The sequence below is a fragment of the Balearica regulorum genome, chromosome 19 (genome assembly GCF_011004875.1).
Source record: "Balearica regulorum gibbericeps isolate bBalReg1 chromosome 19, bBalReg1.pri, whole genome shotgun sequence".
In the NCBI taxonomy this organism is placed as follows: domain Eukaryota; kingdom Metazoa; phylum Chordata; class Aves; order Gruiformes; family Gruidae; genus Balearica; species Balearica regulorum.
Genome location: NC_046202.1, coordinates 1,525,409 through 1,553,050, shown reverse-complemented (window position 1 = coordinate 1,553,050; position 27,642 = coordinate 1,525,409). Strand labels below are relative to the sequence as shown.

Below are 27,642 nucleotides of genomic sequence, written 5' to 3'. Positions count from 1 at the left end.
CAGGACTGTCCGTCTGAATTAGATTCTTCCTCTTCTACTTCGACATTCAGTAAGCAAGCCTCCTGGATCGCGGCCACCCTGCTCCTGCGTCCCAGAGATGACACCAGCTCCATTCCACCCGTTCAGCAAACTCCAGCGCTGGGAATAAAGTCAGTATAGAATAGCTTCAGAGGAATAAAGTCAGTATAGAATGAGCCAGGAGAGCACCGGTGTGAGGTGAAGAAGGGTGAAGACAGATGGACTACGGTCTTCCCAAGAGGACGGGCTGTGTTACCCACCTCCTGCGGAGCTGCACCTTCTCTGGAAGCAGCCCAAGCCCCAAGCGAAGCCCCAGCCCGGCCGCTTCCACACCTCGTTATTTTATACTCCCATGTCCTGGCAAGGTTGCAGCCAGAGAAAGCCGCAACAACTCTGTGCACGACCACGGACAGTTTGTAGTTCTCTGTCCCAGTATGAATCTAGCCCCTGGGGATAAAGCTTCCCTGAGCAAAGAAAAAGTCCTGGAGAGAAATTCAGAACAAATACAAGTGAACTCCTCTGGGCACTGCAGGCACCTGCATCAGACTGACCTCAAGTGCAGGGTTCTGCACTTTCTCTTGTCCTTTCATCTCCGGCCTGTCCACCACGCCAGACACCGGCAGGAGAGAGCTACGAGGTCACCGCCTTAATGCTGAAACGCAAACCCGCTACGAGAGCTTGGCTCCTGCCCAACAGAAGTGGTTTAATTAGGGGGAGACCTCACCTAGCAGTAGGGCACTGCTGAACCACTCGAGTTCCCGAGCTGAAGGACAGACAACCTCCTTCACAGCTACACGGCGGCTTTGTCCTCCCCTTAGCCAGAAACCGCGTCCGGGGAAAGACAACCGGCAGGCGATTTGGAACAGCGAATTCACACAGACTGCCTCCAACAGCGGCAGGGAGCTGCTGTGCACGCCCAGCCCCACGCCGCACTCGGGGTATCGATAACGTGTTACTCGCCCCAGTGCAAGCGGCCAGCTACCAGGTCTGTACCTGGGGGATCACGCCTGATGGTGAAAGCCATCCCTCAGCAGGCACTGGAGGTTAGCAAGGATTGAGAAACCCCGCGAAGCAAAACCTCTTCCTGGGCTGAGAAGCAAGAAGGACATCGTTGAACCTTGCTAAGCTCCAACCCCACTACTCCCCCACCAGAGATCCCGATGCTTTGTTCTTCACCTGTCACCTACCTCAGCAGCACCGAGTTGTACTCCAGAGCATCTACAGGTTGTGTGTATGTTCTGCAATGAACCCGCGGGATTGGTTTTAGTCCTCGTGATCTGGAGGACTGATACCTTGAACCCCGATCAGCTGCGTGTGCACACGTACACATCTACAGACCACCACGGCAGTACTTTAACTCCCTTCGCTCTGTGCTGACCTAGCATAGTCCGTGCCCTCGCTTCTTTTCCACGCAGAAATGCACGTGCATACATCCTACTGCGAGGACAGGCTTTCCTGTTGCAAGGTGCTCCAATACCAGGGTAAGGACAAACTGCTCCTGGGACACCAATTCACATCATTGCACTGCTTGGCTTGAGCAAGAAACCTGTCAACATTTTAAAGAGGGAATTTTATAGCCTGCACAACAGAAACAGACTCCCAAGTTTCACTTTTCAACACACAAGCGTGACAAAAGGGATGTCCTGAGTCCAGAGTAAATTAATTCCACAAATATACAACAGTTTCAACAGCCTTTAGCACCAGTACTCAGACCACGGCTTTCTAATAAGTAATTCATCATAAAAATAAACCCAGTTTTCAGCTGGAAGTAAAAGGAACCCCAGGAGATTTGAAGCTCAACCTTTCTGCATCTGGTGAAAAGCCATCAGGATCTTTCCTCACCTGCCGATCCCACTGAGCTCCCTTCCTAACCCTACATCGCAAAAGGTCAGGAAATGAAGGCTCTTAGTCATCACAGTTTGATTAAGACGGCTTAAAATTTGAGCTTTAATTGAAATGGAAAGAAACATTCCAAGAGGATATATGTTTTATAGATTTAACTGAGTTACCAAATTTAGTTTTCATTGGATGTTACTGCAAACATGAACATTAAATCATAAGTGCCGAATAGGAGAGAACTCAAAAAAAAAACAAACCACCATACCATATCAGAAGGGATTGGACCAAATGCTTTTGTAGGCAACTATCCAAATGTGTGATGCACTGACATGTTAGCTCATATGATGTAAGGACATCCTTGAATCCACCTGAAAAAACTTCTGAGGACTGACTACATCAACATTTCCCTAGCAAGTATCTTCTCTGCCAGCAATAAATCCCAGCGCAATACATATCTAAAATGATATACATTAGAGGGCATGTGTTTAAGAGTATTAAGTCAGCTTAAATTACTTGAGCAAAATTTTAAATATGATAGAAATCTAAAAAGGAGCAAAAAAAAAAATTGAGAACACCACTGCAATATTAATGCCAAGTTGTTACTTTTTTTTTTTTTTTAAACAGATCTGTACAGCAACATAGCAAAGAATGCAGTGATCACAATTCAAACCAGACAGCAATCTACGGGAATGCTAATCCTGTATACAGCAGAGCTGAAACACTCCCAGCATTCAGATGCTCCAAATATGTCGGCTACCCTAATGCACTCCAAACCAGTTCTACCTACATAGGACATTTTGGTGTGAAAAAGTTTCTGTAAAGTTCCCTTTGTTTCCAGTGTTTTTCTTGTACAAAATATTACATATTACAATGTTTTTTTATATATATTTACAGACTTGCACAGCTAGAAAAATATAAACTACAATTGGGCTTGGCAATCAGTTCTTTTCTTTAAATACATGACATTTCAGAGCAAAAATTGTAGTGGTAACATCCTGTACTTCAAGCATCTGCACAGAGAAGCTTTCTTCCTTAAGCATATCAAGCCTAAAAACCATGACTGCAGGGAGACATGTGCCACAGTAAGTGCAACAAATGCAATTCATCTACCTCCTGGCATAAGGAAGCCACAAGATGAATGTTGTTTGTGCAGGTTAGTGGCACAATATAGAAAAATCCATAACTGAACATTAAATTCCTTAATAACATTCATTAATTTCATAGGCAGAGCCTGTTAAAAAAGGACAACCAAAGTAACTTTTAGGAAAAGCAGACACTAAGTTCATGGGGCGTTATACACGTTGAACAGAAATGCAACCACAGTTAACATTTCAGGGGCATTTGCTAGCTTCAAGCAAGCACCAAGGTTTTAAGGTTTTTTGCATTCAACTTTTGAGTAGAGGCCAGGGAGGACTTTTTTTTTTGCTTTAAAGCTACAGTATCTGTCATTATGGCTTTTAACACCCCGCCTTTCACTGAGATGAGGTATGTGTTTCAGGTGAAATGGTAACAGTTGAGGAAAATGCGTTTGAATGGACCAGCAAAACTCCGCACGCAGGTGAAAGTAGGTTTTCTTATGAGAAGTTGCCAAACCAAATTGTATCAGTGCAAAACAAGATTTCTTCGCAGAAATAGTTGTCAAGGCATCTAGGACATCGCTAGTAGTCAAGCCACCGAGCAAATCCTCTTTCCACCAGAGTTCTGTTCACTGACACCACCTAAAGGGAGGCAAAAAAAAAGTAGAAGGGTGAACAAGCCACTAGAAAAACATCAGCAAGTTCCTAATCAACAATCAAAAAGCACACATAATCATAAACTCTAACAGTGTTGAAAAAATACACGTCAACATACACACCTCGTCTCCCATCAAGTTCCACAGCTGTATCAGTGGCAGACCTGTTGCATTGTCATAATTTGTGACCTGGAAACATAGAAAAACATTAGTTTGCAGGCATCAGCAATTCATTCAGGTCATGAGTGTGAGCAATTCTCAGCAAGCGTCTGGTCTGAGCCATGGAGGATGCAAGGCTAGTGTCAGTCACTGCACAGCAGGTACTCAATACTCAAACTTCTGTGTAGGCTGGAGGAAAGGTAGCTACTGCTACCAGGCAGCTGGGACACCCTGCTGCAAGTTTGCTCTAGTCACTCAAATCCGCGCCCTTGCTGGAATCAGCGATGCCTTTGAGCACTGCCTTAAAGCAAAGGAAGCTAAGAGGCTGAGCATCACAAATGCCATCAGCTTCCCACTCGTCCCAATTCCACTGACGGGGATGGCTACAGCCACGAGTAGAAGCACTTCAAAAGAGGGAAGCGCCTCTCCCTTGAGATCAGGCACGACATGCAGAAGCCTTGGGGACACTGCCAGAAGCCTTACTTCTCCCTCTGGCCAGCCAGAGGCCAGGTCCCAGATGTCGGTGTTGCAAAGACAGCTGAGACTGGCAAAGCAGTGCAGACCCAGGCGAATACTTCTCCGCTGGACAACAGGCCACTTTGTGCTCTGTAAAGCCATTCAGGAGCCCTGCCTCCCGGCCCGCATCAGCAACAAGAGGGAATACTCAACCCTTCCCAGCCACAGCGTCCGGAGCGGTGCCGATGCTACACAAGGAAGTTCTCAGCACCCAGATTGCTCCACAAGAACCCTGCCCAGCAGCCGGCCTGACAAGCTCGGCCCTTGTTTTGGATTTGAACACACACAGAGTATGCTGGGGGCACAGAGGATAACAGCAGCAGTCAAATCAGCAACAAGGCTTTTGCAGACAGCTCTCAGGTACCTGCGCCACTAGGACTGCGCCTTTGGTCATCTCAACAACAGCGGCGTCAGCTTCGGATGAAAAGTGATCCTCGTCTTTGGAAAGAAGAGAGCAGGAGAAAACAAATGAGATACTCACAGGTTTTAAAGGCCAGAAGGGACTACTAAGCTCATCATGTCTGACCTCCTACATGAGTTAGGCCAGAGCATCCTCGCCTACCCTTGCTGTAGGCATTTGCTGAACCCAGTCTATTAAGCTGGCGATCACACAAGCAGTATGCCTGCTGTGCTGCTGAAGGGAAAGGATGAAGCGCTTTCTAAAGCCACTAGCTAAGTTAATGTGAACATCAGTGGCTGATGAATTAGGAGGCTTTAAAGACAGAAAAGTAGACTTCTGCGGTACCTTTGAGCTGCCATTAGTATTTTGACCCTTAATAAACTAAGCTCAGGGGCTTCAGGACTTTACTGACCCTGCACAGAGCGCAGGACTCTCAATGGGAGCTCTCCAAAACATTTGTACCGCAGGCTGGCTGGCACCTGAACAGTGCAAATGCCCTCTGTGCAAGCACCGGCAGCTCCCATCTCTCAGCCTGCACAGCTCAGGTGCATACTGTTGCTAACTCCACGGCGGTAATGCGGCGGGAAACCCTGCTGTCCCAGGCAATACAGTTACAATCGACACTGCAGGCTGGACAGAAGTGGTTTAATTTTGGAGGAAAGTTGCTGCAAAATGAAGTTTCTCCTTTGGTGTCCCCACCCCAAGATCATCTCCAGCAGCAAGGGAACAACTCCTGACAAGCCCACAAATCCTGAAGGAGGTCAATCTCCTCAGGGAACATGCAAAACACTGACTTCTGCTAGAAGCAGCTTAAACCCTGCCACCCCTCTAGTCTTGGCAGGGCCTGTACCTCCTGCAGTGCTGCAGCCACAAACCCAGGGCTGAAACCTGGCCTGACCCTGAGCTCCTACAGCCACCCCTCCCGCACCCAGAAGGGCAGCTTTTAGACACCAGCACAGCCTGCATCTCTAACAGCACCAGAAAAGCAGGGGGCGGGGAGCAAACCAAAAAACATTTCTAGGCAGTGACTGACATTCTTCCAGTGCTTGGAGGGTAGTCTTTTGAACACAAAACTAGACCCACCCGTCATTTTCGTAGGGAAATGTCACATATTTGTCTAGCAGATTAAAAACTAAGTTTGCATGTACAGCTACTCTGTGACAGAAGGCAGCATAATTACAGCTACTTCACCTCTACCCTGCCAGTCCTGCCAACTTGCTGTTTAGTAGAGTCACTCCTTCTCCCCTCCATGCAGGAAAAAGCCTGGCCTTTTATCAACTTTCCCCTGGAGTCTGACAGGTTATGCTATGCTAGCACGTTTAGAAGAATAAAATACAATTTTTCCAATCCTTGCTCTAGTCACATCAGAGGCTGCGCTTGCAAGAGGAGGTAGAAGGTTTAGACAGTCATTGCTTGTGCACAGTTGGCATCCATTTAAACCCACAGGAGCACCACCGACGGTACGTCTCGAGAATCCCGTTACCTGGAAGTGGTACCACGTTGTCTAGTAGAACTTCTGCTCCTTGGAAAGGTAGTGATAAGAAATCAGACCTTAAAGAAAAGAGAATCAATCAGAATAAGAGCATGGCTTTAAGTTACTCCTGTATTCTTTAGAGCAATTGATTAATCAATGTCACCTTAACAGGAATTCAGTTTAAAATTAATGACACAAAAACCCCCAGACTATTCTCCCAGCAATCTAAGCGGCAGCAGCAATAAACTGTCTGATTAGCATGCCAAGTTGGATCGGGCTCCAGGCAAAACCCACCTCCCGAATGGAGGCTGTACTGCTTTTCTCCCACCTCTGGGGCTCAATCAAGTATTTCACGGGCTTGCATAAGAAAATCCTCATCCAGCACGGCTCTCCCAGCCAATGGGGCTGGGGCACAGAGAACCTGCATCTTATTCCTGACTCATCAATTAACTACACTTTGGGGCCTGCTGAAGGTATCCTTTTGCTCAGCTTCCACGCTGAAGTGGCAGAATTTGCCATTTCCTCTCCCCTCCCCTTCAAAAAAGCCTTGCAAGAGCTTGCTGTGCTCCCAAGGACTCCACATCCGCTGCTGAGACAAACCTTTCTACCATTTCCCGCTTCAGGTCTGGAAAAACCTATCAGCAATTCAAACTACATGGATGCCTCTGATGAAGATTCAAGCCAGATATGGCCTCAGGCCATGGAAGAGCAGTTAGAGACCTGATTTGCCTGAGTTTGTCTATCTTCACTTTGTCGTATCCTCCATAGTCCACGTATCTGAGCTCCACTTCACCAGTCTCTTCGAAGTAGCTGATAACTTGAGCCCGTAACCATGCCCCATCCAGGCCTGGAGCCGCGCAGATGATACCAACTGCAAAACAGAAGAGCTCAGTAGAAGTGGATTTCCAGAAGACAGCACTTTTGGCATTAGTAGTGCTGCACAGTTCTCTACTGAGAATCAACAGCATTTCTTCTCATGCTGCTTCCATCTTCTTTCCACACCCCCAGCCCTCCATCAGACAAGCCTGCAGCTGGGACACAGCAGAGCTGGCTTGTACTCTCAAGTCTCTGTCCGCCACTACCATGGTCTTCTAGCCAGGTATCCAGTTCGCTTCCAGCCTTTGGTCACTAACAGTGAGCTCTGTCTCCAAAAAGGAAAGGAAGCACTAACCACCCCTCCCTTCCTTGTGATCCACTCTACACCATGTGCAGACAGTGACACGATGGAGACTTGGGAGGAGTTCTACACTTTGTCAGCAAAAACAGAACAGAGGCCAAGTTGATTAGAAATAACCTGAGACAGACTTTGTCTCATTCTGAAGTTCAACACACAGCTAAGTGGCTGGGGAGGGAGGTACTCCAGGAATAACTGGGATAAGGAAGAAGAGAGCAACAGCTGTACTCTGGCAGCAGCTAAGCAAGTGAACTCACATTCTCATCCACTGGGAAACTTCCCAAGCCAAAGTCAGGGGCATCAGGCTTTTGTATGACCCTTGAAGTTTCTCAACTGAAAAATTTGTGAGCAACCAAGTTACTTGCCTTCTACTGGAGTTGGCAGGGTTGGAATTTCAGGTTGAGAGTAGCAGGCGTACATCTGCTGGTCAAGGCTACGCAGGACATGGAAAGTGGGGTGTGTATGCTGCTGGAGAAACATGTGTCCAGCATCGACTTGGTTTGCCACGACTACCTCTACAGCAACTCCATCTGGGAGGAAGAGCTGTCATGTGGAGGAAAGAAATTCTCATTAGTGTTCACAGCAACACAAGCTTCATTCACAGCAACTCCATGTTCCACCAGCAACTCCTGAAGCTTACAGGCACGGGTGAAAAAGCCCTGACACTCTGGTATTTCACTTCCAAAAGCTGTTTTGGATCAGAAGCAGAAAGCTACTCCCTGTTACTCCATGCTGTTCAAGGAAATCAGACTTGGGGTGGGGGCACCTTGTACACAAAGAGACTATTGGCCAGGTCCTGCACTGGGCTCACAACAACCCCAGGCAACACTACAGGCTTGGGGAAGAAGAGTGGCTGGAAAGCTGCCCAGCGGAAAAGGACCTGGAGGTGTTGGTTGGCAGCTGGCTGAATATGAGCCAGCAGTGTGCACAGGTGGACAAGGTGGCCAACAGCATCCTGGCTTGTATCAGAAATGGTGTGGCCAGCAGGACCAGGGCAGTGACTGTCCCCCTGTACTCAGCACTGCTGAGGCTGCACTGGGTTCAGTTTTGGGCCCCTCACTCCAAGGAGGACATCAAGGTGCTCAAGTGTGTCCAGAGAAGGGCAACAAAGTGGGGAAGGGTCTGGAGCACAAGTCTGATGAGGAGGGGCTGAGGGAACTGGGGGTGTTCAGCCTGGAGAAGAGGAGGCTGAGGGGAGACCTGACGGCTCTCTACAACTACCTGAAAGGAGGGTGCAGCCAGGTGGGGGTCGGTCTCTTCTCCCAAGGAAGAAGTGATAGGACAAGAGGAAACGGCCTCAAGTTGCGCCGGGGAGGTTTAGATTGGATATTAGGAAAAATTTCTTCACCAAAAGGGTTTTCAAGTATTGGGACAGGCTGCCAAGGGAAGTGGTGGAGTCACCATCCCTGGAGGTATTTAAAGGACGTGCAGATGTGGCACTTAGGGACACAGTTTAGCGGTGGACTTGGTAGTGTTAGCTTTACGGTTGGACTTGATCTTAAAGGCCTTTTCCAACCTAAATGATTCTACATTTCTCAGCTCAGGCAGAATGGAAACAGCAGTGGAAGAACAGGTAGATAAATCTGATGTGTAACAGTTACACAAGCTGGACAACAGCCACACAAAACCAAACTGGTTTTGAGGGCACCTGTGCACCAGCCACATGGATCTAGCATACTCCAAGAGCAGTGACCAACAATAGCCTTCCACCCGGACATCAGCGTAGCCAGCAAGCTGGGACTCACCCAGGCAGTCATAAGGAGAGAATGAAGTGTCAGTGGTGTTGGTGGAGGTAGAGCGTGGATGTTGGTGAGACATAGCTCTTTGAACTTCTTGCCAATCAGGCCCAGTACTTTTTCTACTTGTTGCGGGGAGCCTGGAAGACAAAAATCCCGTAGCAAGTCTGTAGCACAGATATGCTGAGGACACCCCCACCACGTGAAGCCGTAGAGCTACCAAAAGCGTTCTGCGCTACATCAGCAACTTCAGTTTTCAGAGACTGGCCATGTAGCCCAGCATCAGACCAACGTGAGCAACTCAGACCGCCAGGTCCCAGTTTCAACAGCTTTAGCTTCCAGGATGAACCCAATTCACTGGCAGAGATTTTTCAGCCACAATTAATCTAACAACCTCCACAGTCAATACTGCATTTGCTGATACATGCCACAGCTCCTTCTTCATGCAAAGGATCCTGCAAAAGGCATTGGTTAAACTACAGCAGCTGAAGATGTTAAAAAGCACTCTCACCTCGAGAGCAGAGGGCTCACGCGCCAAGGCACAGGCGACTTGACACAAACCTCTACCATAACAGCGCCGAGCAGAAAAGTTTTGTAAAGCACTAGACTCAAAGCCACTAAATCTGTTTCAATTCCTTGCCCATCCAATTAAGGCCCCCAAGCTACATATTAGACCCCACATAAAGAGACATTCCACTCACCTTCAATGTGACAGACTTGGGAGTCACGGAAATAAGGTAGTGTTGAGACATAAATTTTGGCACCAGATGCTTGCTTCAAGAAGTTCATAAATCTTCCTTGTTTGCCGATCAAGCGGCCAACTAAATCCTTTGTGAAAGGGACAAGAAAGCAAGTCAGGAAGAGGAACGGAGATCAAACAACACTCTGCGGATTATTTCACCTACGTTCCCAGCTCCTGTAGCATAGGGCCAGGCAGGATAAATAAAGGCAATGCTGGACCAGTGCAGAGTTCAGCTGGTCTGGGATAAGTCAAGGCAGATACAGATCAGTAAGCACAACTCATTTCCATAGATCCATCTTCACATCTCATAGAATGGCAGAAAGACACAATGGGACAAACCCAGGCCTGCTAAAGGCTACTGGCTTCCTACAGTCAAGTCATATTCTTTCCCAATCTCCCACCACTTTTCTCTTTTTTAAAAGCATGCTACATGCATTTTTCATTCAAATATGAAATACTAAGTTTTAGCAACTTTTAAACAAGCTAATTAGATTAGAAAGGGAGTAGAGACATTCAGAGGAGAGCGAAGCAGGCTATCATAGCCATTAGACCCCAGAGTCCCTGGCAGCTGTGCGGGGCGACGCAGAGATGTCTGTGCAAGCCCTGTCACGTCTAGTCCTCCACTGGCACCTGCCACCACTTCCTGTCAGAGCCCAGATCCCAGAGCAGAAGTGTTGGGCCTGAGTCAGCGTGGATAATCCTATACAAGGTGAAGTTAGCTACTTTAAGAAAAGTGACAGCCTGTCTGCACTAACCACTGAAACATATTTTTCTGTTGTAGAACTGCTTCCTTCGCCTGTGTTTTATTGATTATTAAAATGCATGTTACGTGTCTTCACTGGGCTCACAGCATCCAAGCACTCAAGGCAGCATGCTTATCCTGCCCGGAGCTGCTGTCTCATGTTACTGGCTGTCAGTATTCAGGTCTGCTGAGAAGCAGAACTGCAAGAGCAATGCTGTGCAGGAAAGCCACAAGTCATTTTGCACATACAAAGCAGGGAAGAAGGGATGAACACAGTCCTAAACCCCACAATCTCTCCCTCAACCCAAAAGAAAGCTCACTATGAAGACATAGACACTGCAGCTCCACAGAATAGCTCAGATGAACATTCAGCTTGTGAGGAAGGGTTTGGTCAGGCAGTCAAAATATAACCCTCCTATATAGCGGAGAGGGGAAAAAACAATTCATCATCTACCCTCAATAACAGTGTACCCTCAAAGCCCTCTGAACGCTTTCAAAGCGCTGGACTAACAGACTGGGGTGGGAGATAATGGGGAATAATGAGTCAAACAACCAGCACGGTTACCCTGGGTGTAGCGCTGACACGCTTCTTGTTTACAGTTGTGTACTGGCTCGTCACTCTCGTTGAGCCTTAATGGGAACTAAACACTTAAATCCTCTTTTATTTGTGGTTGATCTCCCCAGGATGGCACAGTGCCAGCACCAGACTGGAAGAACCAGAAGATGGCTATGTAGGGCAGGGCAGGAGGTGTGAGCAGGCCAGCGGCTGCTTACCTTTGGGACCTCTATTTCCCAGATAATGAAGTCGGACTTGCTGGACTCTGCTTCTAGCTGAGCGTTCTGGTGAGCCACTGTCTTCCTCATGGCACAGCCACTGTCCACAAAATCCATGTTTTTGACATCCAAAGCTACAAGACATGCACACGTGTCAGCATTCAGACAGTCCAGCTACCAGACACAAGCCCATGAAAATGCAGCATTTCATAAAGAGGTTACATCGAGCTCTTCCTATGCATTCAGTTGGGATGTTCCTGTATCAGGTTCTCCAGTATTTCAGAAAGGGTAAAGTCCTGTCACACATAACCTACTGAAATATTCCTTTTATACCTGAAGAAAAACCTGCATGCCTCTAGGAACGCAACAGAGGCCTGAGTTCAGCAGGAGTCCTTCAAAATAGCAACACCTTACACAGCAGCAGAGACAGGACACTAAGTCAAAGTTACCAGCTGAAGGAGACCTATGCTGACATCGACCCTGAGCTGCTGCTGCGAGATGTTCTGTATTTTCCCCATGGCTTCAGCAGGGTTCTTCACAGGGAGTATAGCATGCAGGGGGGCACAGTTCATGCAAGCTCTTCCTCTGCTCTTTGCACTGACATGACATTCCTGCCCCAACATGGGTTGCACAGTGATCTGAATGCCAGGCATGCACACTACTAGCTGTGGTAGGGGATTGCCTCTTGCCAAAATTTCTCCTATGCTTGAAGAAATGAGGTGCCAGAGCTGAGCCATGTTTTGTTTCCAAACCATCAGGTGATACCAGGAATACTTCTACCTGGGAAGAGGGCAAACTCAAACAGCTTCCCCCTGATCAGATCCCAGACACAGTCAGTGTAACACAGGGTTGATCCCTCCTCCAGATGAACAAGCAGAAGCATGAAGATCCTCACTTGCTTGCAAGTATTCAGACCATCCAGTCCAAAACCAAAGAGAAAAAGAAACCCAACAGTGGCTTCACATTTGCCACATTCTTACCCAGTAACACAGCACAGATGTCTAAGAGACTCAAAGGCAAACAGTGCAGCTCTTTGCCATAGACTTCCTAGACAAGGATGAGGATTGAAGTCTCTCAGCCTGGGGGTGAAGGTCACCTGTAGGACCTCTTATCCAACATAGCCACATGATCAGCTTTACCTGCTAGATCCCCTCTCCCTACCCTTCAGCTCTGTGCAGAGCTCTCAGCCCTTGTCATCCCCAGGCTCCACAACACTCTTGTACCTTCTTGGCACACCAGCATTCACTACAAGGCAAAACCGTTTTCTTCCTATGGTTACTCTCACTAGCGAAAGTGTTTTGTGGGTTTAATCCTTCATTGTTGGCAAACTCGATCCCCATGTCTTGCAACAAGCAGCTTTGTTCCAACTGCTTTGTAGCAATTACAAAAGACATCCTGTCATTAAGGGCTGTTGGCACCACAGGGTCTCATAAAGGATTTTAACATCCATCTCCAAGGTCACACGGGTTTGCTCAGACAGTGCTGTATTCTGCCAGGCACATACCATCCAGTATCCAGAAGGCAAAAGCAACACAGAGACAGATGGAGGAACTCCTTGAACATTGCTCCCTGTTGGGATTTCTTGGCATGCACCTACCCTTCCAAACAAAAAGGCTTTAGGGTAGTTGGTCTGCAACCAACTGATTTGATCACAATTCCTCAGAGCACTTCCCTGGTTCATCCAGCAGCACCTCTGGAAGCTATAAGGCAGGTTTCTTTCAGCAGCAGTCCATAAACACAGAGATGAACCCAGTGCTTACTAGAGGCTGCCTGAGCTGAAGCAGAAACCATTTGTATGAGCAGGTCTCAAACCACCAAGGTGTTCAACAGCCTGGCCTGCATCCAGACATGGCTCACTTCACTGGGCTACTCAAGCACACGCTTAGCTTTAGACAATAAACTTTGTGCTGAAAGAGGACCAGCCTGTTCACCCCTTTGCAAGAGACCCTGAACACTGGATCCTGCAGAGATGGGAATTCCAAGAGCAAATGCATACCCACCTGCACGAGGGCTAAATAGTCATCTACTGGGCAAGTTAAAAAGAGGATAAATCTGAACATGTTCTGAAGCAGAAGGGTTACAGCACATAAAATGCTTGTTCACCATGTATTTGTAGGAGGATTTTCAAATCCCTTACCTCCTGAGTGATCTCCATCCATCCCTGCTGCCCTGCTACACTCATGATGCAAGTCTGGACCATCCCCTTTCAGCATCCCATTACTGTACGGCACTTTGCTGCCTTCAGGTAGCTTCAGAGTAGGAGGTTTCTCACTTGGTACTGAGCTCTGCTCAGCAGGTGCTTCTTGGGTTGCAGATATCCTCAGTGAGTCCGAATGCTGGCCTGATGCGACAGACAGCATTGTGTTCTGCAGTGGGTCCTTCACACTTGTCCCACCTTCGGATGCACGTGCACCGCACCCAAAGTCCCCCATAACCAAAGGTGAATTTTCCAGTGACCCTCCATAGTTTTCCACAGGAGTCCACTCAGCTCCTTGGGACTCACTGCACACACGGTTCTTCACCCGACCATCTTTTCTGTCTCCCTGAACAGGGCTGGATAAACAGCCCCGCAATAAACGGCTGGAAACTGTCACACTCTGATCCTGTTCCTCTGTCTGCGGGGATGTCATTACCTCGGCATCACTCCTCACAGCAATGTTCTCATCCGTTCCCGTAGCTTCCTCCACAACCACGCGATCAGAGGAAACAACGCTTGCCATCTCCAGAGGTGTCTCAACTCTGCTGGCAGCAGCCTGGCAGATCCGAGCAGGCACGTCGCTTGTAGAATCAGACAGCACTTCCTCACTGCACACACGGCTCCTCACCTGGCCATCTTTTCTGTCTCCCTGAATAGGGCCGGATAGACAGCCATGTATTAAACAGCCGGAATCGGTCACACTCTGATCCTGTTCCTCTGTCTGTGGGGATGTCATTACTGCAGCATCACTCTTCACAGCAATGTTCTCATCAGCTACTGTAGCTTCCTCTGCAAGCATCTGATCAGAGGAAACAACGCTTGCCATCTCCAGAGGTGTCTCAAGTCGGCTGGCAGCAGCCTGGCAGATCCGAGTGGGCACATCGCTTGCAGAACCAGACAGCACTTCCTCAGTTGCTGCCAAAATGACCTTGGAAATTATCTGTATTGCTACTTGCTCAATTTTCTCAACTTCTTCCTTGTCCAAACTCACTTCTCCAATCTTCTCTCTTTCCAATTCATTTCCTTTTGGCTGTGTGTCCTCCTCCGGACACACAGGTACAGTACTGGCAATTGACTCAGACATCTTTTCTTCCCTGGGCGGCTCCAAACAGGCAGACTCCGAACTACCCGGTGACGTGCTCGTTGCAGAATCCTTGTGACTTGATACAACTTCAACTTCATTATTGAGAAAGGCTTGTGGGATATTGGCTTCCTTCTCCATTCCCAAGGAAAGGGCTGTCACACAGCCAGTATCCGATGGCACAATTTCTGGCATCTGGCTTTCCTCAGGGGGCTTAAATGAGGAATCATCTGGCTGCTCTGCATTGCTGATCTCCTCCGTGATTCCCAAAGACTCTCGTGTCAGTGTCATTGATGCTGATGGCCCCTCATCTTGGTTGGCACTAGAGCATGAATCCTGTAGAAGGCTCGCTGCAGCGCTGACGTGACACTCTGACGTCAGAGGGAGAGATGCACAAGCAGTGCCACTGCTTTCATCTTGAGATACTATCGTTTCTAGTTTTTCACTGTCGTCTTCAAGCGTGCTGGGCTGAAGTGTCGTTACTGACAGGTCTGGAAGGTCCTGTGAGAGATCTAGCCTCTCATGAGTTTGACACAGAAGAGAGGGCGTCGTCAACCCTGCTGACCGCAGGGAGGTCGAGGTTTCATTCTCTGGGCATTCCTCTTCCTCGAAGACTGCCTCTCTCGTCGGAACACATGCTTCTGGCACTTCCCGCTGCTCTTCAACGGCTACTTCTTGTTTGCTGTAATAGCTTGCATACTTTTTTCTACGGGAATAGATCCACCAGCAGCCAAGAAGTGCCAGCACTCCAGGTATGGCATATGGGATGACTTTGCGGAAGCGTAAAGCCATTTTACAGAGCCTCAGCAATTATATCTAGAAGGAGAAACAGAAGCCGTGTTAAAATAGTCACAGGGAAGATAACAGGAAGGCTGAAGTTTCATAAATGTCTTGAGGTATTTCTATTTGCATGAACAGGCTTGTTTTCCAGCCGCTCTTTAAATTCACCTCTCTACCAGCAGACCACAGAACAAGATCCTTACCTAAGACGAGAGATACCTGGACATTTCTCACCATTATACTCATCGATTTCACTTTACCTCATCTTTACACTTCCAACAATTTCACCTGGGCAGAATCAAGGAAGGCTATAAAGCCCTGGGGGTGCAAGTGAAAAACACTGGTGCCCAAGTTATCCTTTCCTCCATTCTGCCAGTTGGAGGAAAGGGGGCAGCCAGAAACGGACGTGCAATGCGTATCAACTCCTGGCTACATGGCTGGTGCCGTCACGAGGGTTTTGGCTTTTACAACAACGGGACATTCTTTGATGACTCTGTTAGAGAGGGATTGGATCCACCTGTCTAGAAGAGGCAAGGGAATCTTTGGCAGCAGGTTGGCCAACTTGGTGAAACGGTCTTTAAACTGAAGGACTCAGGGGCTGGGGTCGAATGTGGCCATGCTCAGCCATCGCATCCAACTGGGGATGAGGAGAACCAGAAAGCCAACCACCTCAAGGGTGTGTATGGCTACAGTGAACCCTCTTGCACCCCTCCAGGGAAACCTCCATGCTCGATTACCTCTCTGAAATGCCTGCACACCAATGCACACAGCATGGGGAATACACAGGAAGAACTAGAGGTCTGTGTGCGGTCGCAGGGCCGTGATCTCATTGCAATGACAGAGACACGGTGGGATAGCTCGCATGACTAGAATGCTGTCACAGATGGCTGTGTACTTTTTAGGAAAGGCAGGCCAGCAAGGCGAGGTGGTGGAGTTGCTCTTTCTGTGAGAGCGCAACTGGAATGTATCGAGCTCCTCATAGGGGTGGGTGAAGAACAAGTTGAGAGCTTATGGGTAAGGATTAAGGGGTAGGCTAATACGGGTGACACTGTGGCGGGTGTTTGCTACAGGCCACCTGATCAGGATGAGGAAGTTGATGAGGCCTTCTACAGACAGCTGGAAGTAGCCTCACAGTCACAGGCCCTGGGTGTCACAGGGGACTTCAACCACCCTGGTATTTGCTGGAAAGGCAACACCACCAGGCACGCACAGTCCAGGAGGTTCCTGCAAAGCACTGATGACAACTTTTTGACACAGGTGGTACAGGAGCCTACAAGGAGAGGGGTGCTGCTGGACCTTGTACAAACAGATAAAGAGGGACTGGTTGAGGATGTGAAGACTTGGGGCAGCCTTGGCTGCACTGACCATGAGATGGTGGAGTTCAGGATCCTGTGTGGAAGGAGCAGGGCAATAAGTAGGATTACAACCCTGGACTTCAGGAGAGCTAAGAGCTTCTATGATGGCATGACTGGCTGGGTGGATGAAGGAAGAGCAATGGATGTTGTCTACCTTGACTTCAGCAAGGTTTTTGACACCGTCTCTCATAACATCCTCGTCAGCAAGCTTAGGAAGCGTGGGCTGGATGAGTGGACAGTGAGGTGGGTAGAAAACTGGCTGAATGGCAGAGCCCAGAGGGTTGTGATAAGCAGCGCAGAGTCTAGTTGGAGGCCTGTATGTGTGCCCCAAGGGTCAGTACTGGGCCCGGTCTTATTCAACATATTCATCGATGACTTGGATGAGGGGACAGAGTGTACCCTCAACAAGTTTGGTGATGACACAAAACTGGAAGGAAAGGCCAACACACCAGAAGGCTGTGCTGCCATCCAGCGAGATCTGGACAGACTAGAGAATTGGGCAGAGAGAAACCAAATGAAATTCAGCGAGGGCAAGTGTAGGGTCCTGCACCCAGGGAGGAATAACCCCAAGCACCAGTACAGGTTGGGGCTGACCTGCTGGGAAGCAGCACTGCAGAGAAGGACCTGGGAGTCCTGGTGGACAACAAGCTCTCCATGACCAGCAGTGTGCCCTCGTGGCCAAGAAGGCCAATGGTGTCCTGGGGTGCACTGAGAAGAGTGTGGCCAGCAGGTCGAGGGAGGTTCTCCTGCCCCTCTGCTCTGCCCTGGTGAGGCCACATCTGGAGTTCTGTCCAGTGCTGGGCTCCCCAGTTCAAGAAAGACAGGGAACTACTGGACAGAGTCCAGTGGAGGGCTACAAGGATGATGAGGAGACTGGAGCATCTCTTGTATGAGGAAAGGCTGAGAGAGATGGGACTGTTTAGCCTGGAGAAGAGAAGACTGAGAGGGGATCTGATCAATACTTGTAAATATCTAAAGGGTGGGTGTCTGGAGGAATGGGCCAGACTCTTCTCAGTGGTGCCCAGTGACAGGACAAGGGGCAACAGGCACAAACTGGAACACAAGAAGTTCCATCTGAACATGAGGAAAAGCTTCTTCACTGTGAGGGTGACCGAGCACTGGGACAGGCTGCCCAGAGAAGTTGTGGAGTCTCCTTCTCTGGAGAGATTCAAAACCCGTCTGGACGCGATGCTGTGCGACCTGCCCTGGGTGATGCTGCTCTAGCAGGGGGGTTGGACGAGATGATCCCCAGAGGTCCCTTCCAAGCTCTACCACTCTGTGATAACAATGGTATTTGCCCAGCAAAAGCAGCCTGGATAGAGACACTACTTTGGAACGCAGCTCCAAAGTTTGTTCTACATCTAAATTGACTATGTTAACCACTGCTCCTCCTCTGACTTCCTAGAGTTGAAAGCTGCCTCTTACTCTAGAAAGAGTGTGAACCCTTCCCCGCCTAGACACAGCTGAGACTCGTGTCCCAGTCATGCTCCTCCATTTACAAGCCTCACCTGGGCAATACGAGGCAGGGCTGACATGCCTTTCCTCTTCCTGAAGCAAAGCCTACAGCTGGGACACAAAGCTCAGCAGTCACCCACATCCCCAGAACAGCCTTGCTGCAATGCACTTACAGTTTATGTTTTCACTGAGCAGATATTAAAGCAAAATACCACATGTCTGACAATGCTTACACAGACAGACTTTCCTCCAAACAGGCCTCAAGACTTTTGCCAATGAGCAACAAAAATAAAGGTTGTTTACAGGAGATAGCAAAGTCCTAGAAATGGGAAACACCCACTGGAAAAAGGTATTATCTAGTTCCTCTTTAGAAGCATAATATTTCTTCGACAAGAGAAGACAACCAAGTCAGTTTGTCGACTATGCTTAGTCTGTCTCAACTGGAAAAAACCTTTTGTTATCAGAGCAAGTGTTCTGACCACAGTTTCCAAACACAACTTTCCTTCAGGGCCTCAATTTTCACGAGGAGCTGATTACATTCTAGCCGAGGGACAAAAACATGCCTCCCTCGGGCTCAAACCGAGCATCCAAGCCTCAGATAATTTAATATTCACTCCAGATTTCTCACCTTCTCCAGCCACACCTTCCCATCCCACAGGAGCAAACACACAACCTGATCCAAGCCAGCTCGGACACCAGCCTTGCTTCCGCATCATTTACTGCGGAGTCCTAACGACTGAGGCAAGTAAATAAATGAATGGCAAAACCCGGGACTAGACAATTTCTTGCTCAATCCCAAAACAAAGGTCAGCTGCAGACATGATTTAAGAAATCCGGTAACATCTCCAATACATCATGAATGAGGTATTTATGGTGCTCTACACAGGAAACTTGAGTCTGCATTCACTGGACATTTACACCTGATATCTTCTAAATCCAAATTACTTCCAGCTGGCTTTTACAGTCAGGTAGCAGCACTCACTGCTGAGGATGAACTGTCGGTTAACGACAACATCTGAGACTTGGAACTAAAAAAAACCAAACCTGTGCAATAACTGGGATGTTTGGGTTTTGGAGCTTGGTAGATGGGAAGGGTGAAGCCTGTACATTCCTAAGACAAAAGGTTCACATTTATGCTCTACAGCACAATGGCACATTGTGAGCCACTGCAAGTGCTCGTCTGCTGTCCGCTTAAGTTGTTATAATTAATGCAGAACCACCCTACGAGCTGTCTCATAGGCGTACCACAAACTCAAATTAAAGTAGCTCACAAGTCCATTCCCAGCAAGCTTTCCTGATTAAACAGACAGCTCTATTATTATCCGATTCCCTATTAAGTTGCACCAACTGTGGGAACAATAGTCCCACACAATTCCGCAGCGCAGGAAGACAGTCGCAGGATGCCCCACAGAGGGACAGGCCTGTCCCAAAGCCTGGCAGACAAAACAGCTCCAAGAGTGATTTTAACATTAATATAATTTAAGATAAAGATCTTCACTCTTCTGTGATGTTTAGATCAGTGGGGACTGATGGACTAGCTGACTGCTCTTTGCAAAGCTCGTTTAATTTCGTGTTTTTTATTTGACTAGTTTTAGCAAGAGCTGCATTACACTATCAGTGATGGTGTAAGGTGGGAATTCCACGTCTTTCCACCAGCTAGAAAGGGATAAAAGGCGGTGGCTCTGCACAAGATGCCAGCAGACATCCCAAAGCACTGGGCTGGCTAGGGGACAGCTAACACCAACAAACACCGCCTTACATAAACGCAATATGAAGACTTCGGTGGCCTGATTTTGATATGCTGGTCACAATGTCACTTTTTACGCGATGCCCAGACGGTGGTTGATTTTTAACCTGCTCAACCAAATGGGTGTAAGATGCAGCACATACTTCTCTCTCATTTCCCCCACAGGACTGCTCCTAAAGCCCACATTCGTTTTCCAACACGTTTAAGACCGACAAAACCCTCTCTCCATCGCCAATTTGACAGCCAGTTCAGGACTGCAGGGGCAACGGGATCATTTAAACACATGGCGGGAAGAAAGCCTGGGATTTTTCCTGCCAGCAGCAGAACAGAAAATGGCAGCTTGTCAAATCACATGGCCTTAAGCACTGCCAAACGGGAGGGAGCCTGGCGCGACAGTCCTTGCCCGCTCCGGGCAGGAGGAGCCAGCTGGGGAAGCGCAGCCGCTCCAGAGGCTTTGCACCGAGACAATCAGCTTGCCAAAGGCAGAACCAGCGCAAAGCGCTGGATGCCCCAGTGCGGCTTCCCAACGTGCAGGGCTCTGCGCCGTCCTGCACCAAAAATAGAGCTGAGCTAGTGCGGAGCTCGCACACTGTACACGCTCCCCCCCCCCCCCGCCCAGCACCACCAGCCACTTCCACTTCCTTCTGGCACGTCAGGAATCCGGTCTAAATGTCACACCTTCTGTCAAGGCACGGCCATAGAGCTGCAGCTAGGACAGGAGCCTTTTCCAATTTGCTAAATAATCCCCGTGGTAGGTCAGGATGGGATTAAGACACCAATGGGAGAGTCGGGGACAGTCAGCTCTCCAAATCTGGATCCTGACTTGATTTATGGAAAACTCCTGGTAAAGATCAGGGAGATGAGGACAAGAATGAATGTGCACACTCACCTAACTAAAAAAAAAAAAAAGCCAAGGACAGTCAACTTGTTCTCCTTGTTTGCATTAGGTCCCAGCACAGTTTTAAGCCCCCATGTTCCTCCAGCCAGGACCAAACACCCTGCAGCGTACCCATCCTTATAAGGTCAGAAATGTGCAGCACGAGGGGCACGGAGAAGCCAGACGATTCACGCTCAAGGTCCGAGACGGGAGCTCAACAAGCACTCGCTCCACATTTTCAGGGCTCTCAGGAAGGCGTGTTCTGGGGACAAGCTGCTTCAAGTCTCTGCAGGAAGAGAGACAAGGCCACCCCCCCGGGTGACCGAGCCCCCCTGCTCCGCAGGGACAGCGTGGCCAGGCCCTGCTCCTACACTTTCCTCCTGCCCCAGCACTGGAGAGGTTACGCTTCCAGACCCCAACAGCAGTGGAAATCAAGGCTGGAACTGAAGACCGTCCTGAAGGATCACAGAGCAAACAAGCAGGCAGCTAAAATGGAAACGTAGCTACAACAGCAAGGCCAGGATGCCTCCCTATGAACCCTATAGTTAGCAATACAGCACTCGGGAAATAAATACTCTCTGGGTGAAAGAGAACTGGATAAGGCTGGCACAGTTAAAACAAAATGGGACCATGTAGGCTCTTAAAATTTTCCATGCTAAAAATAACCAGGAGCACATGCTCTGCCTTATAGGAGGCATAAGAACAGGAGTTGACAAAACCCTAAGAACTGGAGGCCCTACCATGAAGATTAAAATAAGATAAATTACTGCACAGAAACAGGCATCGAAAGACTTGACCCACCCTTGCATAAGATCTGTTTTCATCAAAAGCTGAATTGGCATTTGGTATTGGAATACCTAAACTGCAACTTCTTGTTTTTTCCTATGCAGAGAGTCCACAACGGAGGGACCACCTGCCTCCTCCAGGCCCTGCTGGAAGGCCTCTCCAGAGAGCAGTTCAAGCTTGGTAATTAACATTAACCCTATCAGATTATCAGGCTCCTTACTGCACTTTATATCTTATTACCTTCCTGCTCCAATCGTTTCATTATTTATAGTTTCTTCAACCAAGTTAGTTAGTGTCTCCCTGTGAATCCTCTATTACAGTGGAAGGCAAGATCAATTTTTCACTGCTTTGCCAGAAACGTCTCACAGATACAGCGGCAAACTTCAGAACTGCTTCTGCGCCACTTTTTTTTTCACTGCCGAGAAAGTCCTCTGATCCAGACTACCCCACTCTGTGCACCGGTATCCCTGACTGGGGAACGAACACCACTTTGCAGCCAAGAGGCTAAGACATCAGTTGTTGGAATTCTTTCTGAACAGCCACCTCCACAGTACACCTACCAGTCCAGATTCAACTCTTTTAAAAGCACTTTTCATAGAAGACTAAAGAGAATCAGTCCTCCACCGTACAGGCAAAGCAGCTTTTATTACCCTTATAATCTACCAACACATTGCAAAAATTTTCTTCAAATCCAGATTTATCATCTTTCATTCTTTGGGCATTTTCACCCAGGTTTGATAATAGAACAAATTATTCTCCAGATTTTCAGAAAAAATAATTTCAATAGTTATCATTTTGTGTTTGCTTCTACACCAATGAAGCTAATGCAGCCCTTGCTATGGCCAACATAGCGTAGCATCCACTACGGATGCAGCTTATAAATTAAAAAGCAACCAGCTATATCTAAAGCCTGGCATCTACATCAATTTCCAGAAAACCAGCATGCACAACACCCAGGAACAGACACCAAACTAACTAAAGGCTTCCAATATACTCTGCGCACAAGACAAAAAAACAGACTTGAATTTTCAAGGAGACAGAATGGTGAGGTTTACATCACAACACACTGATACCGCTGGAAGAGGCAGCACTGAGACCAAACAGGTATCCGGAGAACAGAGTCAAGACCTGCTCACTAGGTTTAGTGTGCACAGCAATGAGACCTTGATAAACAGCTTCTCAAAACAAAAGCTGGACTAGACTTAAACAGAAAAGCAAAAAGCGGTGGTGTTCCATTGAAAGCCCTGTGCCCAGAGCTTGCTGAGAATAAGCCAAAGAAGCACACAGAGAGGAACGATATCAAACATTTGTGAAAAAGGCACTCTATGCACATCTACGCTAAGAAGGAACAGGAAAGGTTTCCCTAAGAGTCATTTAGGCTGAACGAGCAGGAAGATAACCTGTACGCATTAACAAGCTTGCTACAAGAAGTTACACAACGTACTTGAGACCTAATCAGAGAGAGACGTGCTTCACTTTGATCCGTATTGCGGTAGCACCTACAAGCACTCCCCAAATGACACTAGGGGCTGTTCCCCAAAGATTGCAGACTGCCTCCTTTCCTCAGCTTTGGCAGCCCTTTCTTTTTAAAAAGCAAAGCCAAGACACAGGTTAAGTGACCCTCCTACAGTCACATCGAGTTGGAGGGAACACACAGAATAGAAAATAAAGTACTCCAACTCCAGAGACGGAGCCCATCCTCCTCACCAGGCAAACAGAACACTATACTCCATTCACCTTGAAACATTTTAGGGAAGTGACGTGCAAATTTCTTTCCTGCACACCAAAAAATTTCTTCCTAACCCTGCATTTCAACAAGAAATGGAATACAAGTCCAAGCCTGTAACACAAGAGGCTCCTCTTTAAGGATGGGGAACTGCAGGGTCACAGCCCTAAGGGTGATGGGGATACATACTGCAATCCCTGAGACTTCAAGTTTCCAGTTTCACAGGTTTATCCCTATGCAAAGCTAATGCTCCCCATACAAGAGGCACATGCAGATCATAAGCGTTTGCCAGGATCTGCTGCTATTTATACACCAGGAGTCAAAATCAGCAATAGCACATGCTAAGTTTCTCACCCTCATTGCCAGGTGGCAGCAGAGGTCAAAGGCAATCAGGACCTCTTCAGGTCTACAAGCAGTGATTTGTTTGCTGAAGAATGATTTTAAATTACCTTTTATGCAATATTCAACTCTGCTAACAGTAATGTACAGAGCCCATAAATTGAGAGTTAGCTTCCAGCCAGGATACAGAATGGGGGAGCAGCAAAGTTAAACAGAATCCATGTAGTGGACAATAAAAAAGACACAGTAAAATAGCTGAAGACAGATAATTTGCAAATACAGTGAGTGACACACAAACATAACACCTTCAGCAATCCCCGTGAGAAGCAAACTCAACAGCCTTAATTTTCAGGAAATATTAAGCACCTGCTGAATAAAATAGCTTCTTCCAAGCATCTAAAAGTGGCTGCCCGAAGTTAATCATCACTTCATGAAGTTTAACCAGCCATTTGGATTAAGGATTCCACAGAAACACTGTAGTTAGAAATCAGAATTTTAAAAAGGCTAGTCATTAGATCTGAAACATTAAACAATTAAAAGTAATTAATGTTTTAATTAATGTTTTTTTATTACTTCTAGAAATTGCTAAGGGTACCTGGGATACCAGCCCTAATCTTACTGCAGTCTCCCTGGACACTAGAAATACCTTAAATAATTTTTTCACATCAGTGAAGTGCACATGAAAGATGAGTGCCATAGATATGGGGGGGTACGTTGCTTTTAAAGCATTATGCTCTTCAGATAACTCTACTACTGCAAAAGTAGACTTGCTCTCAAATAACCCTGAAGTCAGCCTGCAATGTTTTCAAAATGAACACAAGAGTCTCAACACAGCAAATCAACTGCTTCTGGCTCTGAACAGCTTTGGCTGCAATCCTCAAACAAACCAACTCCTGTCACAGTTAACTCCCGAGAGAATCTGCAGGAACGGGGAACCTCCGCACCATGGTAGATCTGAACTGCAGGCCCCTACATCTCGCACCTGGGTGGTGAGGAGAATTCCTGTTGTCTAATTTCAGGCATTGTGGAACGTCGAGGTTAAAGCCAAGGCTTTCTAAGCGGTTGATGATTTTCAGTATTAGCACCTCAAACCATCTCCAGAGATCTTTAATAAGGAATCTGGTTCCTAGGACAGGTATCTAAACTTGGTGCCACGAAGGAGAGCACACTTAAGTAGGAAGCAGCTACCAGAACACACAACGACTGGGTTCCTGCAGCACTGTCCATGCAGACCCTCCGAACCTAACGATATCATTTGTTTAATGTTCGAGAGCAAACAGCCTGTAGCCCCATCATACGAGATACTATTGCAGTCATGGTGAGATTCACCTGCCTAAATCACCCAGCACTGGTGTCCCATGAGAAGTTTTAAAAGTCCTTCAAGAGCTCAATGGAACACTGACAGAGAAGCTGAGGGACTGTCAGATCAGGACAGCAAGCAATACAACAATAAGGTGGATTCTATCAAGCTTCGAGCACAGCTCCAGTTCTACAGGCTTGTTGCTCCTTTTAACTTAGTAAAAGGTTGTCATTTCCTTCAGTGCACTAGGCAGCACACGCAAGCAAACTAGTCAATCAAGAACTAAACTGTGCCATCACGATACACGTAGTGAAGCTTAACTATCCTTTTTCAGGATGACAGGTCCATTGAGATTGCTAGATGACGGGTACAGTAGCTCTGCGGACGCCTGCACAGTATTTCACCCTTTACACAGGAAGCTCATTAAAGAATGAAGAGGTTAAGTGGCTTGAACTGGGTCACCCAGCGACCCCCCCGGCAGAGGAGCGAGCTCAGCTCCATTGCTCTGACAGCTCTGGGCCACGTGCTACCACGGAAAAGCCATACCTCCCTCACGAGCAGTTGTGCCGCGCTCCAGCGTGCCGTGTGCTCCTCCTTGGCTATACTACACACACACGTCTGAAACTCAGTAGATCATTCACAGGCACAAAGCAAACAGGAGAAACGTAAAGTTACCATCTCCTGCTACTACTTTCCCCAGCAACAAGCCCTTTCCTTTTTCACCTGAGACAAAGTCCACAGAGGCACCGATAACACTCGGCAGGTGCTAGCACAACCGCCAGCCCGACCAAGGCAGCACATGACCCTGGAAACACAGAAAGGCAGAATTACTTCCATTCTGCAGCCCCTTACTTTTCCGTAACAGACAGACTGTGGTTGAGTGCAGCTTTTGCTGCTGCTTCCTACTCCTACAGATAACTTTGATGAAAAGGATGCCCTTACTGAGATGCCTATTCATTCTGCGTTCCTTGCTTCGTGGTATAACTCACTACGCTGCGATAAAGAACTTAGCCAGACGTAGATCGAGTTGCCCAATTCTGGAACACGAGTAACTTAGATCTTACTCGCCCCAAGGAGGGGGAAAGAATAAGAAGAAAAGAAAAGGAGGGGAAAGAAAAAAAAGTCAAACAACAAGGATTCTTCCAGGAGAACAAGGTTACTGAACCATTACTTCCTCAGTAGCAACCTAATTTAATTCCTTTGCTCCTGACTATATTCCACGCTGGCTTACAAACAAATAGAAGACACTGCAATATATGAGAAGTTTGCTAATAACAGTTTTTATCGGCTATTACCATAACACAAGCAAGCCCTGCCATACCAGACATACAAGAGACAACACAAGGCATCCTTAATCTCTACTACCAAGTCTGCCACGCTTATGTCATCTCTCGCTTTCATTTCCAAGCAGCTACGGCACGGTCTGCAGTGGGGATGAATCACGTTTAATACCACCTCACACAATTCCCTTGGCCCGCGCAGCCGTTTCCCTCACGGACGCGGTAACGTACCTTGCTATCGTCCGGCGGGAAATAAACAGCGAAAGGCACGTAAACCCACCGACAGACTCCGAGCTGCCGCCGAGAGCACCCTCAGGCCGCGCTGCCAGGCCACGGCTGCTGCCCTCACCCGCAGCGGCCCGCCTGCCACCGGCCGCCCCAGCGCACCCCGCTCCCCGGCGGGCACCGGCCCGGCCCGCTGCGCTCGGGCCCCGAGCGGCGATGCCGGCGGAGGTACCGCCGTGCCTACGGGCGGCCCCGCGCCGGGCGCTGCGGCCAGGACGGCAGCGCCGCCGCCCCACGGCCCCGTCGGGGGTCACCTCCGGGCCGGGCCGGGGTCCGAGCGCGGCGGCGCTGACCTTGGGCGCAGCGGCGCGGCCGGTCTGTGCGGGACCGCTCCCCGCTGCGGCCACGGCCTAACGAGCGGCAGCCCGCAGGGAAGGAGGCGCGGGCAGCACCCCCCGTCCCGTCCCGTGGCCCCCGGCCGGCAGCGGCGGCCCCGCCAGACCCGCGGCGCTGCACTGCAGGGAGCTGGCCGGCTGACAGCCGGGGGCAGCGGGCCCCGCCGCTCCCCAAGGGGTCGACCGACGGGCCGCGGCGGTACTTACGAATGGTCCGGCGCGGCGGCGGCGCCGCCCTCCCCGCGCCGGTGCCCGGAGCAGGAGCACGAGCAGGTCCCGGTCCCGCCCGCCGCGCCAAGCCCACGTGCAGCCCGGCCGGGCCGGGACCTGCAGCGGCTCCCGCCGCCCCGCCCCGCCCCGCCTGCCCGCCCCGCCCCCTCGCGCGTGCGCCGAGTCCCGTGAGACCCGCCCTCCTCAGGCGTCGCGCCTGCGCACTGCGCTGCCCGCCCCGGCGGCCGTTACCTGAGGGGAGCGGCCAGCGGGGTTGTGTTCGTTCTGGTTGCCATGGCTTCGGGAGGGCCTTCGGTTCGCCGCCGCGCCGCCTTCTCCCCCCCCTTCCCCGCTCCTTTCGCCTTCGGAACTCGCGAGGATTCGGCGCAGAGCGGTCCCGTTCTGCGTGAGGCGAGCGGAGCGGAGAGGTGCCGCTGAGGCCTGGTCAGCCCTGGCCGTGGCGGCGGCTGGGCCGGCTCCCGCGGTGTCCCTCATCCCCGGGCGGGGAGCTGCCCAGCGCCTCGCCAGGCGCCAGGCTGGGCCTCTGCCAGCAGCCCGGGAGCTGCCGTAATGGAGGGTTTCC

At 49.1% G+C, this 27,642-nt stretch overlaps 2 protein-coding genes across 4 annotated transcripts in view; both read right to left on the bottom strand.

The window, feature by feature from the left end:
- The window catches only part of NF1 (neurofibromin 1), a 208,931-nt gene that overhangs the window by 63,109 nt on the left and 118,180 nt on the right, over positions 1 to 27,642 (bottom strand). The gene's annotated exons all lie outside the window — the stretch shown is intronic.
- Positions 1,937 to 27,432, bottom strand: AKAP1 (A-kinase anchoring protein 1). 3 transcript variants are annotated; one of them, XM_075771464.1, is made up of 11 exons: positions 27,312 to 27,432; positions 13,444 to 15,400; positions 11,307 to 11,440; positions 9,750 to 9,876; positions 9,058 to 9,188; positions 7,678 to 7,855; positions 6,859 to 7,009; positions 6,148 to 6,215; positions 4,629 to 4,702; positions 3,713 to 3,778; positions 1,937 to 3,575 (listed from the first exon to the last, which is right to left on the bottom strand). In XM_075771464.1, the coding sequence occupies exons 2-11, from the start codon at positions 15,374 to 15,376 to the stop codon at positions 3,516 to 3,518; spliced, it is 2,922 nt and encodes a 973-aa protein (XP_075627579.1). In that variant the 5' UTR covers positions 15,377 to 15,400; positions 27,312 to 27,432; the 3' UTR covers positions 1,937 to 3,515. The 3 variants fall into 3 exon arrangements, with proteins under 3 accessions (XP_075627579.1, XP_075627578.1, XP_075627580.1); XM_075771463.1 differs by lacking the exon at positions 27,312 to 27,432 and adding an exon at positions 27,057 to 27,198; XM_075771465.1 differs by lacking the exon at positions 27,312 to 27,432 and adding an exon at positions 26,461 to 26,587.